The following is a 15,385-nucleotide window of genomic DNA, read 5'->3' on the forward strand; positions in this document are numbered from 1 at the left end:
AGAACTATGGCGAGTTTTCCAGGTTTTATTTATTTAATAAAGCTGAATTGAATGATAACTATTTTTTTCATTATTATACAGCACTTGTAATTGAATTTGATATGTTGAAAGCAGGAAAAATGGGCAAGTGTAAGAATCTGACTGATAAGGACCAGTGGTCAAAATTCTGTGAGGTATTCCTGGGGAACCAGCAGCGTATTCATGTTTGCCTAAGGCTCATTGATGCATGACAGAATGAAGGGGTTAGCATGGGCATGAAGGCCTATGCACAGTAAGCTGAAATGCACTGTGGTCTGATAAAGTTCTATCAGAACCAGCATTATATTTTTCAGCAATTTGTGCTATTGCTACTGTGGGATTGAACCAGGCATGCTAGCCTTAATCCCTGATTATTCTTCCCTTGACCAATTATGGTAGGTACCAAACACCCTACACTCTTCAGTGCTCTGACCAAAACAATATGACCATAACAACGTGGTCCTTGTCAAAGTGACACAGATCCTTAATCTTGCCCGTTTTTCCTGCTCAAGCACATCTGCTTTGGGACTTGACTGTTCACCTGCAACACCTCGACAGGTGCTACTGTAGTAAGATAATCAAAGTCTTGTGGTTATTCAGTGTATGCAATTTGTTACATGCTAAATGCATGATTAACATTTAGGAACCTGTTGTTATAAAAATATTAGGTTTGAACAATGTATCTTAGTAAAAATGTTTAAACAGTCAATGCCACTACAGCAAACGCGAGAATTCCGCTATCATTAAGGGAGCAAGCTGGGCTGTGGGAATTAAACTTGCACTCATTCTTGTGTGTGTACACCAGTGTGTTGGGAAATTCCACCATCTTGAACAACGGCAGGCAGTAACACCAACAAACGAGGAAAATAAAGGGAGTGGAGGGGTGTGAGTAAATGGAGAATGTGGGTGGAGGTGGCTGTTACTAAAAGTCTAAGGAGTGAGAGGGAGAGAGAGAGGCAGTGTGCTAAAACAAGAGCTTAGACTTAACAGTGTACCGGATACTTTTCCAACACCTATGGTCTTCTCACTGAAGCATACACCCCTCCCCCCCTCCAATTGTTCCAACCCTCTCCCCAAGTTGAAGCGACTTGCATACCTTTCATGAAGTAGTGGGCGAGTTATTGCAAAACATTATTGTCATGATGCATTTAACTTTCTCCCAAATCCCATAATCACTTGTAATATCTGCAAGTACAGAGATGTGATTCATTGTTCTGTAGCTCCTAGCTGCTATGCATTACTTTGAACGTAATGTTCTAATGCTTTTAAAGCTCCTTTAGGCTAAATGGAAAGCTGCCAGGTAAATGAACTTTTCTTTCTTCTCATGATGTCCAAAAAATTGATTTGTGGTGGAAATAAATTTTTTTAAATTAAGTCGTGTAGTGATGTTCTGGCATTGTTCTAAAATTTTAGCAATGAGTTTGGTTTAAAAGAAATGGGAAGGAAGCTGAAAACAGTACTCAGAAGACACTTCACTCTAGGGCTGGCCGTTATATCAATGCATTAAAATAAATGAAGATAGTACATGGAGCGAGGCTTTATATTTTATATCGATTTTAAGTTTTTAAAAGTCTTAATCTTGTACAGGGCCATTCTGTGCTCTGCTCAACTCGTCTGCTTCGCTCTGTTCACAGCCCCGCCCTTACCAGGGTTTTCTGTCTCACACACACACACACACACACACACACACACACACACACACAATGGAGCCAAGTAACACAGCATGAAAAAGAACAACAGCGGTTTGGTAATGTAAATGGTTCAGATTTGACCAGTCACATGAGTAGCAGAAACTGCTATCTGCTGGAGGTAGTGTTAAAATGCGGAGTTACTCCCAGCCTATTTTACCACTTACATCAGCAAACAGAAACTTCTGTATGAAGCTGTTAAACTCAGAGGTGGTGCTACTGTTCTGAAGTGTTCACGTCCTAATAGAGTGCCACTAAACTGCTTCAGACAGCATTTCAAGCTTCATTAGCTAACGCTGTGCCTTGCGAAAAGAAAAGTACAAAGTGGCGTGGTATTACTAAAGCGGTAGTTTACTACAGAGCAAAGGGTATGATCCCCGTCTCGACAGTAGAGAAAAAGGGCTCCAAAATGCTGATTAAAACTCCTGACCCACGATACCAATTGTCCAGTGGCAATTTATTTGCATGAAAAGTGCTGCCCAACATGTACATTTAAGTCTGACAGACCCTTTCCTATCAGGTCACGAGAGTAAAACACTTTGCCTTGACGGCAGATATATGGTCAAGTCTCAGTTGGGAGCCATATTTGACCTTCCCTATCCGCTTTATTGAAGATTGGGAGATTAAAATGCATGTCTGCAGACGAGCTATTTCCCAGAAGTCCACACTGGGAGCACAGAGCCAAAGCCTTACACTGTTCTTTAAAGCACTTTATTACAGACACTGTAGGTCTGTAAATTAATAAAGTCATTTGACAGGTACTTCAGTCTTTATTTTGATAAATAAAAATATTATTCTGACATCTTTTTTTTTTCTCTTTGCTTTACAACTGAATTGTTTTCAATGTACAATTATGGGGAAAATCTTTTGACATTTGAAACATACATTTGATTTTCATTTGAATATTGAGAGATGAGGTTGAGCAAACACATAAAACTGAATGCTCTGTTTATAACACATTATTTCACAACGTATATCGTATCGTATATTGCCATTCAGCTAAAATATATTGAGATGATTTTTTTTTTGTCCGTATCGGCCAGCCCTACTGATGGCTGAAGGAAGGAATTTTTTTTTTTTCATTCAGTCTGTTTACATGTTTTGTTATTTGCACAAATTACTAGATGTACAGGAGTACACACAGGAGACTTTGGTGAAGTCTGATTCACTGGAAACGGGGGGAAAAAAATCAACTTTTTGCTATTTTTGCTCTGTTTGTTTAATAGCACAGCTATGAATCTTTGTTATGCAGGAAAAGAATATTATTTTATTTAAGGAGCATTATTATTTAATATATGCCAAGAGTTTATTTTTGGGCTGTGTCTCATGTACATCTACAGCTGAATGTTAATAAAAGTTCCTGTGTGACTTTTGGGACATGTCGCTTTGACTCAGAAGTGCCTTTTTGTTAAATATTGAGATAAATACTTAGCTAAAAAATACAGAGATATTATTTTTTGTCCATATCGCCCACTCTACTTCACTCCACTTTTTGCTCACAGGTATGAGGCTTTATCCCCTAAATATCTGTGCTCTGAGACTGAGTTTGCTGGAAAAAAATCAACTTGTGCTAAACCACAAGTGCCTGTTAACTGGCCAGCTTTGTTTCTAAACAACGTAGAAACATTTATTTTGCTTATTTCCTCATTTTATGTCCACATACTGTTTCCGGAACTATTCGCTGACATTTGCTCTCTCTGAAATAAGTTTTTTTCATCAGCACCTGTGTTCGTGTGCGCTGTTGGGCTGTGCTGAGCTGAACTGCACAGTGCCAAAAAACCTTTCACATGACCCACACTCACAGATGGGAGGCTTACACAGCCTGACAGTGTATAAGGTATTTTGGCTTTGAACATGATTCAGCCAGTCAGGATCTATAGCTGAAGGTTGTTGTTCTTGTATTATTTGATTATATATTGTGAATTTGATCCCTTGGCAAAATAAAGCCGGACAACTTATCACGCGAGGACTAGTTTCTAAATTCAGTAAATAGCTGATTTAATACATGGTATTATGCTTATATCGTTTAAGAACCACAGGTATGTGGTAAGATATGTTCCTGCATTTATTCTTCAGTAATGAAAAGCATGCCTGAAGGCGCGAGCTCTTTGATAACTATCAGAGTCAATTCGCTGGTTTTTGATATGTCAGCCAGGTGTTTTGTCACTTTCTTTTAATCACACATGATTGAGAGTTGTTCATAAAGAGCCTTGTTGGTTTATCCAACCTCAGGTTAATATGCAATAACATGTCTCACTTCTGATCAGAAGCTTGTGTGAAGATATTTCTATTTCTGTGTAACTCACTTTGTCCCTTAAATTTTGTGAGTGTGCATGTATTTTACCAGGTTATTCAATTTGAAACAGAAAGTTACAGACTGCTGCTTCATTGAGTCCTTATGAAAGAAGTATTTGTCTGCGTGTGCTGTAATCCTGGTATGCCTCTGGTACATAAAAAGTCATTTACCAGAAAGTGACCACCCCAAAACAAGCTGAAGAACAAACTGGAGTGTTTCTAACATGCTTAAAGTTAACAATGAGATCATTCAAAGACATGTTTAGACACTCTAGGCTGTGAGTGTTATAAGAGCAATGAATGTATAAATGACTAATTCCTTTGTCCAGTATTTACAGAACATTTTTAAAAAACAACAAATCACCAAAATCAGAAAGCAGCTGTTGGCCACCCGTTGTAAATGTTTATTTTACGGAAAGGTAATTTAACTTATGTAAGAGTTTAAATGGAGTGTTTCAGAGAGGATTGTGGCGTTTATATTCTTTAATTTTCACATTTTGGAGACAGGGTGTTTGCTCTATCACAAGTGTGTACATGGGTGTGTGAATGGAGGAAATGGTTGAAATAGTCTCTTATCATTTTCCGTCTTTACCAACAACCCACTGTCCCAGCAGAGTTTTTACATGAAGATTAGCAAAACAAATTTGTGCTTCCCTCAAACTAAGACTAAGACAAACAGCTCAAAGCTTCTTTTAAGTTTGTAATGGTAAATTTGTTTGTTTGTTTTTTCCCTCTTTACAGCTGTAACATACTCTTTTCTGAGATTCTGTTCAGCAGATTGTTTTTATTAGGCCTTTTATTATTGAGCAGCAGGGAAATATTTCTGAATGCCACAACAGATGTTATTTAGAGGCCTTTGTATAATAGATCCTGATGATCAAGGATTTACAAGCAGATTTGTCTCAAATATAATGTGTGATATCTTAACTTTTTTTGATTGAATATTGGTTTTTAGGGTGTTTCCTGATGTGCAAATGTGTGAGAGTGGGTGGAGGATACTGCTGAAGTGTATATAAAGTTCTTAGATGCACGATACTGAAACAAGTGACAGAGAGCATAATTTCCCCTGGGTTATGTTATTTCTCATCATACCTTGCAACGGTTCTCACCAACAGCCAAGGGTGTGTGTGTGTGTTTGTGTTAGTGTGTGTGTTTTTGCATGCCTCACTTTCCATTCACCCCTGCTCCACTGACTGTTTACGATTACGGACTGTAGTCCCCTTATTGTTAAGTCAGATGCAGTAGCTCATCAGCTTCTTGCTTCACAGTTTGTGCTGGTCATTGTCTGGTCCCAAATTCATGATCTTTTTCTGCCCTTCTGTTTTGTGTGTCAACTCTTGATCACAGGGATGCTCTGAACCTGCTGAAGAAGGGTGATGCAGGTCTTCATGTGGCCTCAGTGCCTGCTCCTCAACCCCCTCCATCTCCTGCTACTGCTTCAGCTCAAGCCCCTGCTCCCCCACCACCCTCAGCCCCTCCAGCCTCAGGCCGACCACTCTATCCACCAGTTTCAGTGCCCGGCAAACCTGGAGCTCCAGTGAGTAGCCCTGCAACTATAAGTTTGAGCATATATTTATATGCAATTTATATGTAAAGATAAGTAATGTTGCAAATGTATTGCACAGGCCACAATTGTTATTCAGTTTTTCTTATAACATATTCAATTCAACAAATAAAAAGTGACAAGTCAGTTAAAATAAGCAGGAATGATCCCTGTGTAGGATGTTAACTTATTTTAACATTGAAAACCAGCACCACATGTAATTTGTAAATACCACTTTATATATCTGACAAATTAAATAGTCCATTTGAAAGTTACATTTTGAGAAATTTAGTTTTTGTTTCACAATTAATAGCATACGTAGTCAAAGTAAGAAGCAGTTGCTTCGAAAAGGGCAATTCTCTTACAGCTGTTTATTTGACACTGCTGTTGCTAGAGTGATTGTTAGACCAAACATTGACACATGTTCCCTGGAAAATTCCCCAGTGATTCTGATTTAGTAAAAACAGAAGATTTCCTCTTTATTTAGGAGTAGCTGAATGCTTTGACAGTGTTCGTTCTGTCACTGGAGGTATGTGTAGTAATCTCCAGCGTGGGAACTGCTGTTTCACTGTGGGGCAAAATGGTCTCTCTCATAGACCTCACTGGTGCATGAAGAAATCGAATCAGACAAGCTCACCCTGTAGGTTCTGAGTCACATTTTACAAGGAGCAAATGCCAGTGCCCTCCACCTTCTTCCTTTCTTTCTCTCACTTTCTTTTCATTCTGTGCCATATGCTGCCACTACAGCCCATCCTACTTTGTGGTTTCCCTCTGGGCAGATGCAACAAAAAAAGCTCTCCCTGAGCCCTCTTTAAAGGTATACAGAAAGGTTATGCAGAGTTTGATGAAGTAAGCTTAAACTACAGCGAGTGAGGAAAGGGGCGTGGCGTGGAGTAGATGCAGTTCTTGCACATGTGGTACAGTTTTGTTTTGTGTTTGTTAGTATTTTATCAGTCACTGCATTTGTATTTGTATTTCTTACTGCAGGTTAACTGACTTCTTTGCACTGGTTTTGTTATTGAGTCAGATGTGGATAAAATATCAGTCACCATTGTAAAATTCTAATCAATGGCATAAAATGTATGTATGCATGCTAGGGAAAGTAAATTCCAGTCATTTGACTTCTTTCTAAAGACTGATGCCTCACCCCAGAAGCCTGCAGGGAGGGGAGGAATTTAAAAGCATTTTTTTTTTCGCTCTCTCTTTTTTGAGCCATGTGCTTAGCTCCTGTTTACATGAGTCATCTGCTTGGATTATTGCTATGGACATGAGGTTGTGATGCCTTAACATGCTGGATGATATGAGAGAGGGAAGAAGTACTGCTTCCTTTTAAGGCTCACAATCTTTTGGTACTACTTTATACAGTAAAGTAAAATACACACACTTTTAATTTGGTGAACCTCTATGGTCGTTCGGCTCTTTGTTCTCTCTTTTCCACAGCCAGCAACACAACAAAATGACCATTGTTGACATTGGAGTGATCAGTGCACTTTTAAGTAATGGAAACTGATAGGAAACCCACCTGTGAAATGACATCACCAAGATATTCCATTCCTACTTAAGTCAGTCAGTCAATTGTTTGCTGTACATCAGTCTGTTGAGGCTCTCTTTGAAACTGTATATGCTTTTAGCAAGATGTATTGACTACATTCTCTCTAAAATTCAGGGCACCTTCACAGAGGTCCCAGCTTCTAATGTGAGGAGGGTTATCGCACAACGACTAACCCAGTCCAAAACCACCATTCCCCATGCCTATGCCACAGTGGACTGTGACCTTGGGGCTGTCATGCAGCTTCGTAAGGAGTTAGCTCAAGGTACAAAGCAGAAGGCACATACTCATTGGAGGTTCTTTATAACTGTTTTCAGCTCCAACTTTTATTTTAAAAACACTTCAAATATATAACAAAACAGACTGGCATTTCTACCTGAAAGGTTACTGGCCAATCTTTATAGCACCACTTTACAAACTCCAGTTCTTGCTTTGCTAAATTATAAACAAATACCCACAAAATGGTTTCTATTTCTGTCAGCAGCTTTTCTTTCTTTCTGAACAGGTATATTGCAGGTTTTGTAGTTTAGTTTATAAAAGTTCTCAAAATCATAACCACAGTTGTAGGCGGCACTTTAAAAACCACAGATCTAAAACATTGGGTGTGTGCATAGTGCAGCTTTGCAATGTGGCATTGCAAGAGGTAACACACAAAATAAAACTGTGTGAACACCCACATTAACCTCACAATACAATCCCATATTTATTCGTCATTATAATATGCTTTTGTTTATGCTGTGTTAAGCAATTCTTTAAGAAATGTTAAGAAACGTTTAGTTAATCAGATTTGTTAAATATTATTTTACAGGGCCTTAACATATTAGAATTTTACTAAAGTGTCTCCCAAGCTTTAGTTAGTTATAAGTTTTAGCTCATCGAAATCTGACCTACCACATGAACCTGACTGAGGTTTTTGATAGTGGTATTTGACTTGACAGGCCACATGAATTTACATAATGACAACTGCCTTAATTTTTTTTCTTGATGTATGAATCAAATGCAGTTAATCCTAAGTTCTGTTTTCCCAAAAAATCTTTTAGCGTTTGCACATTTGATTGATTTTCCGCTTCACAGATTTTTAAACATACTCCTTTACTCGTCATTTGTTTCAACCAACACCTACATTTTCTTCTCTCTGTACCAACTCTAAAGAAAATTATATTGTTTCCATATTATCATGATATTGTTTGAATACATATTTTTAGATTACATCTTCATATCTCATTTATGGAATTACTTGATCATTCGTTTTCATTGAGAGTTACATTCAGGCTTTATAAATATTTGACCATACAAAATAGAACAGCAGTGGATTATGTGCTGTTAAAATTTTAATGTGTCAAAAAAAACTTTGGAAAAATAATACTTGTTAAATCGCTTAACATGGTTATGATTACAGTATGTTGTATTTGTGCATCACTAGATTCACTAAATCAGTTTGGAAACGTCTCTCTCATTCTGTTTTCAGAGGAGATTAAAGTGTCGGTCAATGACTTCATTATCAAAGCTGCTGCTGTCACCCTCAGAGTAAGTAATTGGCCTCTTTTATATTTCCACAGCTTTGAAATGAGCTGAAACCATTTCACTGTTTAATTACAACTTAATATGTAATGACGGTGCTGTTGAATTACTTAGCATAATAAAAAATATTAGCACATTAAACATGATACTTACTTGTGACAATAGTGCATTGATGTTTCATGTTTATAATGGCTTGTTAATGACATGCATCAGCCTCCACTAGTTGTATTGGAGGATTTTAAAAGCAGTCACCAGTAATGTACAAACACACAAGTTAAATCTGTCATCTTTTTATGTAGTATTATTCTGTCCCCATAATTCTGTTTTCAGTGTCTCATTCTTTCAGGCTTTCCCTCTGTTCCCCTCTGTCTTACCCTAATGCTCTTCATGTAGATTCATCAAGTTGCTGCTTTATCACAGAATCTGATGATGACAGGTTTTTAAATAGAAACTATTTCAAGTAAGACCCTTTTTCCCTTGCTCTCCATCTGTTACTGAGAGTAAAAGGGAAATTAGCAGGATGTATGTCTCTAAGAAAAAAAAAACATTGTCTTTGAAAAGAGGGGATGGAGGGTGACAATGCACTAGTAATGTCTGATCGTCACATTGTCTACAGCTCCCTCCCATCCTGTCTCTGCTGACACACACATTGATATGTGTCACAACACAAAGCGCTTAGCTGGGAGATGCCATTCACAGGAACCATATTTTTCTCAATACAATAGCCTTTTTAGCTTGTCTTCTGCTTTCTCTGAAATCATAGACATAAAGCAGCCAGTGGCTCAGCATCTTCTTCCTGGGGGCTGGTGGAAGAGAAGAGGAAGAGGTTAAAAGTCTGAATCCCCTAGGTCCAGATAAAATGAGTTCAGGCATCAATCATGTCTGCAGGGCAAATGCTTCTTCAGAGCCTTGGACCGATAGCTGGAATTTAAACAATTTTTCCAAGGCATATTTCCAAGAGACCTGTTTGTGTTTTTAGATTTTTCACTGGAGCTAAAAACTAATGAAGTATGTGAAATGAGATGGAAACTGAAACGCTATGTATTAGCATTATTCTGACTCCACAAGTAAATCATATCACGCTTGTTTTTAAACACAATGAGTGAGGGGAACATCACAAATGCGTTTGTTTGTTGTGATATCTGGCACTAAAACATATACCATTTTTTAAGAAAAAAGGGATTAAACTATATTTCATTTCCAAAAAGAGTAGTATATAAGCAAGATAATTTGAGGAACTGTGCAAATTGTAGATGCAAGTGGCTATTACTGGTTGTTAACATTTGCATCATAACTCCAGTGCAAAACTAAAGAAGCTCATTTGGGAAACCAAACATATCTTGACTTGGAAGCTACTTTGGGATTATAGGGAAAGCTGTGTACATTATATTTTTTTACCAAGCAATTTCTCAAAAGTTAGGTACAAACTGGTCAGTAAGCCTGTGTGTGTGTCTGCAGTGTTGAGTGTGTTGTAATCTCCTACTCTCCTTGTTCCATAGTGTGTCTAACCTTCACTGACAACGGCTCAGAAACTTAACAGATAGGTCAGCAAGTGAATTGCATACAAATCAGTTTGGTTTTGAATATGCCCTCATTTTTACCTTTGATTACTTCTGTAGGAGATGCCAGAGGTCAATGTGACCTGGTCAGGTGATGGACCACAGGCCCTTGACTCCATCCACATCTCCATCGCTGTGGCAACTGACCGCGGCCTCATCACCCCCATCATCAAAGATGCAGCAGACAAAGGTGTGCAGGAGATTGCCGCCAACGCCAAGGTAACTGTTGCTATAGCAACCTCACCATTTTGAACATTGATGAAGCAAAGCAAAAGGTCAGACCTGACTGCATGCTGACGTTTGAAACACCTGGGCCAGCCCTTGGGCTGCTGGGTCAAATGACTCGTGAAACTCTGGTGTGTTCTGTGATGACTAATGTATTTCAATTATCATTAGCACTTTAGCTGAAACTGCTTTTATGTTTTTGGTTTACATAATGCCACAGTTGTGTTTTAATGTTAGATTTGAGTGGCTTTGTGTAAGACTGTTTTACTATATTTTTGGATCAGAAAGAGATGAAAAGGATCACACACTATGCAATCTCCAATGAGCTGATGTAGACCACTGCTCTGCCGACAGCCACAGTTCTACTGTCAAGTGGAATCTAGTCTATCATTGCCAGACACTCTAGGGTGCCTGGGGAGAGTCTGGTACCTTTTGTCACCGAACGTGGCCAAGAACCGCCTACTACGGCAGGAAAAGAAATTTGACTGACACCCAAAAGGACCAATCATAAGTTTGCTATCTTGGCATGACGTGTAGGAGGAGGCAGATAGCCAGAATGCAGCTGACAGAATCCAGACAGTGAGGCCAGCTTAATCCACTGAAATATCAGAATCTCTGTCAACTTGTTGGCGAAACGTCTGTGGATGAGCGAGTGGAGTCAGACTGATGTGTCAGTGTCTTATACCCAATTTACTGCCATGGTAACAAGAGGACATGAGATTGTCACGCTCAATATTGAGGCTCAGTCCATGTGTTAAGTGACATCTTGGGTTATTTAGAAGCACTCTGCTCAAGTGCTGTGGTGGTTTTATTTTCATTTTGGGCAATGTACTTCTACTGAGTGCTGATATTGTTGTATTACTAATGTCATAGTGTAGAATCTTCCAGAGACTTTCTTTCATTGGAGAAACCTTTCATTTGAGACAGTCACAGCCAGTCTCACTCAGATTTCACTGATGATAAGCAATTTGCACAGTGTTATGCGATGAAAGCAAATCACTGGGAGCTATTAAGGTGGAATGGCTTGGGTCTGTGTTAAGTCGTTGCAGATCACAGCTGGGTGTATGCGCTTTTAGTAGGTTTTAATGATAAGACACCTGCAATGTCGCTTATCATCCTTTCTACCCTTCTCTTATTCCCAGGCATTGGCACAGAAAGCAAGGGCAGGAAAACTGCTACCAGAAGAATACCAAGGGGGATCTTTCAGGTAAATACCTCATTAACAGATTTAAATTTACCCCCCCCCCCCCCAGCTTAAGCCTTTTTCACCCCCAAAACACAAAAGAATGACTGCAGGGTTGAAAGTTGTCAGGAATGCTTGTGAGTAGCAAGCTTTAACTCATTTCCCTCTTGATCTGTTTGTCATAAGCTCTCTTCCCTTTAATTATCCGATCATCCCTGGTGATAAGCTCTTAAATGTAGTTAAACCCGATAAAACACAGTCTTGAGAACATGTTTAAATTGTACACAAAGCCCTGAATAATTTATTTATCCATCTTAAGGCTGTGAATGGGCTCTAGGTGTGTGAAGCTGACGAGAGTCATAAATTATTGTCATCAGTTTAATCACTTTCACCCAAGGCACAGGCAGTCATTTTTTTCATCATCAGAGACTTAATGGGGTCGCTTAGAAATAAATGAGCTTTCTGCAGTAAAGATAGTCCAGAAATCCCAGTAGTAAGTCATCACTCATTGTCTAATTTCTGAGATTTTGCATCACCTGCTTTCATCTGGTTGTCCTACTGAGCCACATTGGAAAAGACAATGTGCTAAGCAGTATAAGTGGCTTTTTTTTACCTTCCTGCCAAGGAAGCTTATATCTGAATCTGTGGACCAGACAATTCACTGCCTGTGGGCAGCTGAAAGTGAAAATACTGCAGTGCCAGTAAGACTGAGGACAGTACAGGTTTAGCCTTGAAATGAATCTAGTCAGAGACAAGCTCTTGAATGTTTTTGAAAAAACCAAAACAAAGTTTAACAATAACAACTTACGCAAGATTCACCTCTGTTTGCTGGCTTTTCTTTGTGGCAGTACAGCATCCATGAGAAATAAAGAACCTTTGCTTTATTATCTACAGAGAAGCTTTCATTGTGTTCTAAATGGCAAATGTTTGTGTCCTGTCTGAATCTGGTTCTTTTCTGCTTTCATAGTATCTCAAACCTGGGCATGTTTGGCATCAGTGGCTTCAGCGCAGTGATCAACCCTCCACAGGCTTGTATCTTGGCAGTGGGTCGCTCCAGGGGTGAGCTGACACTGACCACTGAGATGTCGGATGGCTCTCCTCCCAGTCTCCGTACGAGGCAACTAATGACCGTCACCCTGTCCAGCGACGGACGACTAGTGGACGATGAACTTGCCTCCCGCTTTTTGGACAAATTTCGTGCCAACATGGAAAAGCCCCAGCGAATGGCTATAGCCTAGTCTGTAAAGTAACAGTGTCGGCAAGAGAAATAGAAGGAGAGGGGAGCACATTGGACTGAGTGGACTGAAGTAGCATAGTAGGGATTTCAGATTTCAGCTGAGAAAGATGGTCAAGTTTGCTGTTCTGGAGTTATTACTGTTCATCATGTAGTGCTGGTTAAAAGTACTTTAAGGCAGTTGGTACACACTGTGTGCTAGTTCCTTGTCTGTCACTAAAATTTACTGGCCATTCATTCTGCATAAATGAGAAGTACTGAAAGTAGTTTTGCTATTGTACATTTGGATCTATTTGACTATTTATTGAGGCCAATAACACCACATTTGGCATACTGGAAAGATATGGCACTTTAAAATTTTAAATTTCTTTATTAAAATGTTTGGTCTCTGAAAGTTTATCTTATAGATTCTGTGATCTTGTTCACTGTAACGTTGCTTTGTCCTTGGACTGAAATTTCAGTTTCAGTATCTTCCAGTGTGACATAAATCACACAGTAAAGCAAATACTATCATGTGTTACAAAACAGAACCTACACCATTGTATAAAAAATAAAAATGAATTAATCAGGCAACAAACCCAGATTCTAAAGTGGCCACAGCTTTTTAATCACACACTTTTTTTGTAGCAACTGAATGTTATAATTATTCTGTCCGCATACAGCATGGCAATGCCAGTCTAACCCAGCATTCTGGCACAATGGAGCAGCAGCAGGCAGGAAAAACTCTGTGCAGAATTTCAACCTGTTCTTTTGCTTTAGTTTCAGAGTGATGCGTGCTTTCTCTGAACAGGGCTGCACGGAATAGGCTTGGGGCTGTTTGAGAGCTATGGGGTTAAGGAATAGTTTTAGCGTGGCTTATTTGTTGTTGTCTTGTGTATTTTATTTATTTATTTGTTTTGTTTTTTTAAAAGGATTTTGATTCCTCCCAGCTGCCTGCTACAGGGTACCCACTGTTCCTCCATTTTACCATTTCGCCATGCACCCCTTCACTGTATCCTAGTAACCGCTGGGATAGAAGGTGCACAGAAGGAGAAAAGAAAGGAAGGGGGTGGGGGTGGTGGGGAAGCAGAAATCCCTTTTCTGACAATAGGACTGTAGAAGCACTCTTCTACAATGGCCAGCCTTGAAGAGTTTGTCACTGGCGTTGTTGCATAATGTCAGTCATATTCTCACAAGCCCAGCCCTTTTCTCCTTCACAACACTACCATACCCTGCCTGTCCACCAAAGGAAATCCATCATTCAATTCTGCTGTCATGCCTGCTGCTCTTTCAAAGCATTTGAAAGACCTGTCAAGTTCCCTGAAACAAATAAAGGTGCCCATGATTTCACCATCTAAGTCACAGACTGTGCTCTGTAATTGCTGCAGCAATCCTTTCCTGGTATTAGATGCAACCATACGCTGGTTTTCGTGCCTATTCCAGGGCTAATTAATATGCAAATGAGCAATCAGCCTGCTCAGATACAGTGGGATGACATCCTTTATATGAGACAATGATCTACCATACCAAACTGGCCCCCAACCAGAGAGGAGCAGATGTTTGAGAGTGCATTGTCCATGGCATATGATCACAATGTGAAGATTAAGGCTGGTGCTAGTGGATAAGGAGGGGAGACACAGGGGTGTCATTTAGCTTAACGTGTGCATGTCCTTTCATAAGCTTTTTTGTGATGTCAGTCATAAAACAGTAATGCTACCAAGGTCTGAATCAGTCTGATGTCCTGTCCTTTTACAGGTGTGTGTGTGTGTTTTTATTTCTGGAAAGTAATGAAACAGCAATGTCATGAATTATGGATTTTGCCCTTGGTTACAAAGAGGCAGACTAAATGACCTTGTTAATTACTAATGAAGGAACGGTAATCGAATTATGGAATAATGTTAAAGAGCTCCTGTCATGTCAGAAAGTATAAGATTTAGTAATTACCTCGTTAGCCGCCCTGTGGTGAAGCCACTAATATCACACTAGCTTAGCTTTAAAGGGGTACCAAACATTCCAGCCCATGCTAAATCCATTTAAATGAAACTAGGGAAAATCTTATGGAAGGCATCCAAGAATAAAAGCCACATTAACACAGCAAAGTGGAATCTGACATTTTGCCTGCCCCCAGCTTCAGTTTGACATTCTGCGCCTTGGGTAAAGAAGCATAGTGGGACAGGGAGATCTCATTAAAAAAAGCAGTTGGAGGTGAGACTGGTGGAAAATCAAAATTGCAGTTCGAAGTCTCTATTACTATCTCACGGGTCTGATAAAAATCTTATTGTCTGATCATGCCCTTTAATTTGATGGCTTTACCTTTGCATACAACAGGTTTTTTTTAAAGTGCATACTGTCATTTTTCACGCTTCAGCAAACAAATAAATGTCCCATTTGCCGTATTAAACATTGTCCCCCATTGCCTGGGTTTCAGTTATAGTGTCCTTAAGTCCAATGTTTCTTAGTGTTTTACATATTCTGCTTCTCGTGATCCCTGTAATTCAGAACACATTAGCTGAGATTTGGGTTCTAAATTTGCTCAGTTTATTGTTCTGAGGAAAACAACAGCTTCTCTCTCTCTGCTTTGTATTTATTTT

At 39.3% G+C, this 15,385-nt stretch overlaps 1 protein-coding gene across 1 annotated transcript in view; it reads left to right on the forward strand.

Moving 5' to 3' along the window:
- The window catches only part of pdhx (pyruvate dehydrogenase complex component X), a 43,420-nt gene extending 28,305 nt beyond the window's left edge, over positions 1-15,115 (forward strand). The window contains exons 6-11 of the mRNA XM_066668243.1: positions 5,349-5,538; positions 7,211-7,358; positions 8,562-8,620; positions 10,234-10,392; positions 11,541-11,605; positions 12,549-15,115. Coding sequence (XP_066524340.1) covers positions 5,349-5,538; positions 7,211-7,358; positions 8,562-8,620; positions 10,234-10,392; positions 11,541-11,605; positions 12,549-12,819 — 892 coding nt within the window. The 3' untranslated portion in view covers positions 12,820-15,115. The remainder of the gene's footprint in view (positions 1-5,348; positions 5,539-7,210; positions 7,359-8,561; positions 8,621-10,233; positions 10,393-11,540; positions 11,606-12,548) is intronic.
- The last annotated feature ends 270 nt before the right edge of the window (positions 15,116-15,385 follow it).

This window comes from Hoplias malabaricus, chromosome 4 (assembly GCF_029633855.1).
Source record: "Hoplias malabaricus isolate fHopMal1 chromosome 4, fHopMal1.hap1, whole genome shotgun sequence".
NCBI classification, from domain to species: domain Eukaryota; kingdom Metazoa; phylum Chordata; class Actinopteri; order Characiformes; family Erythrinidae; genus Hoplias; species Hoplias malabaricus.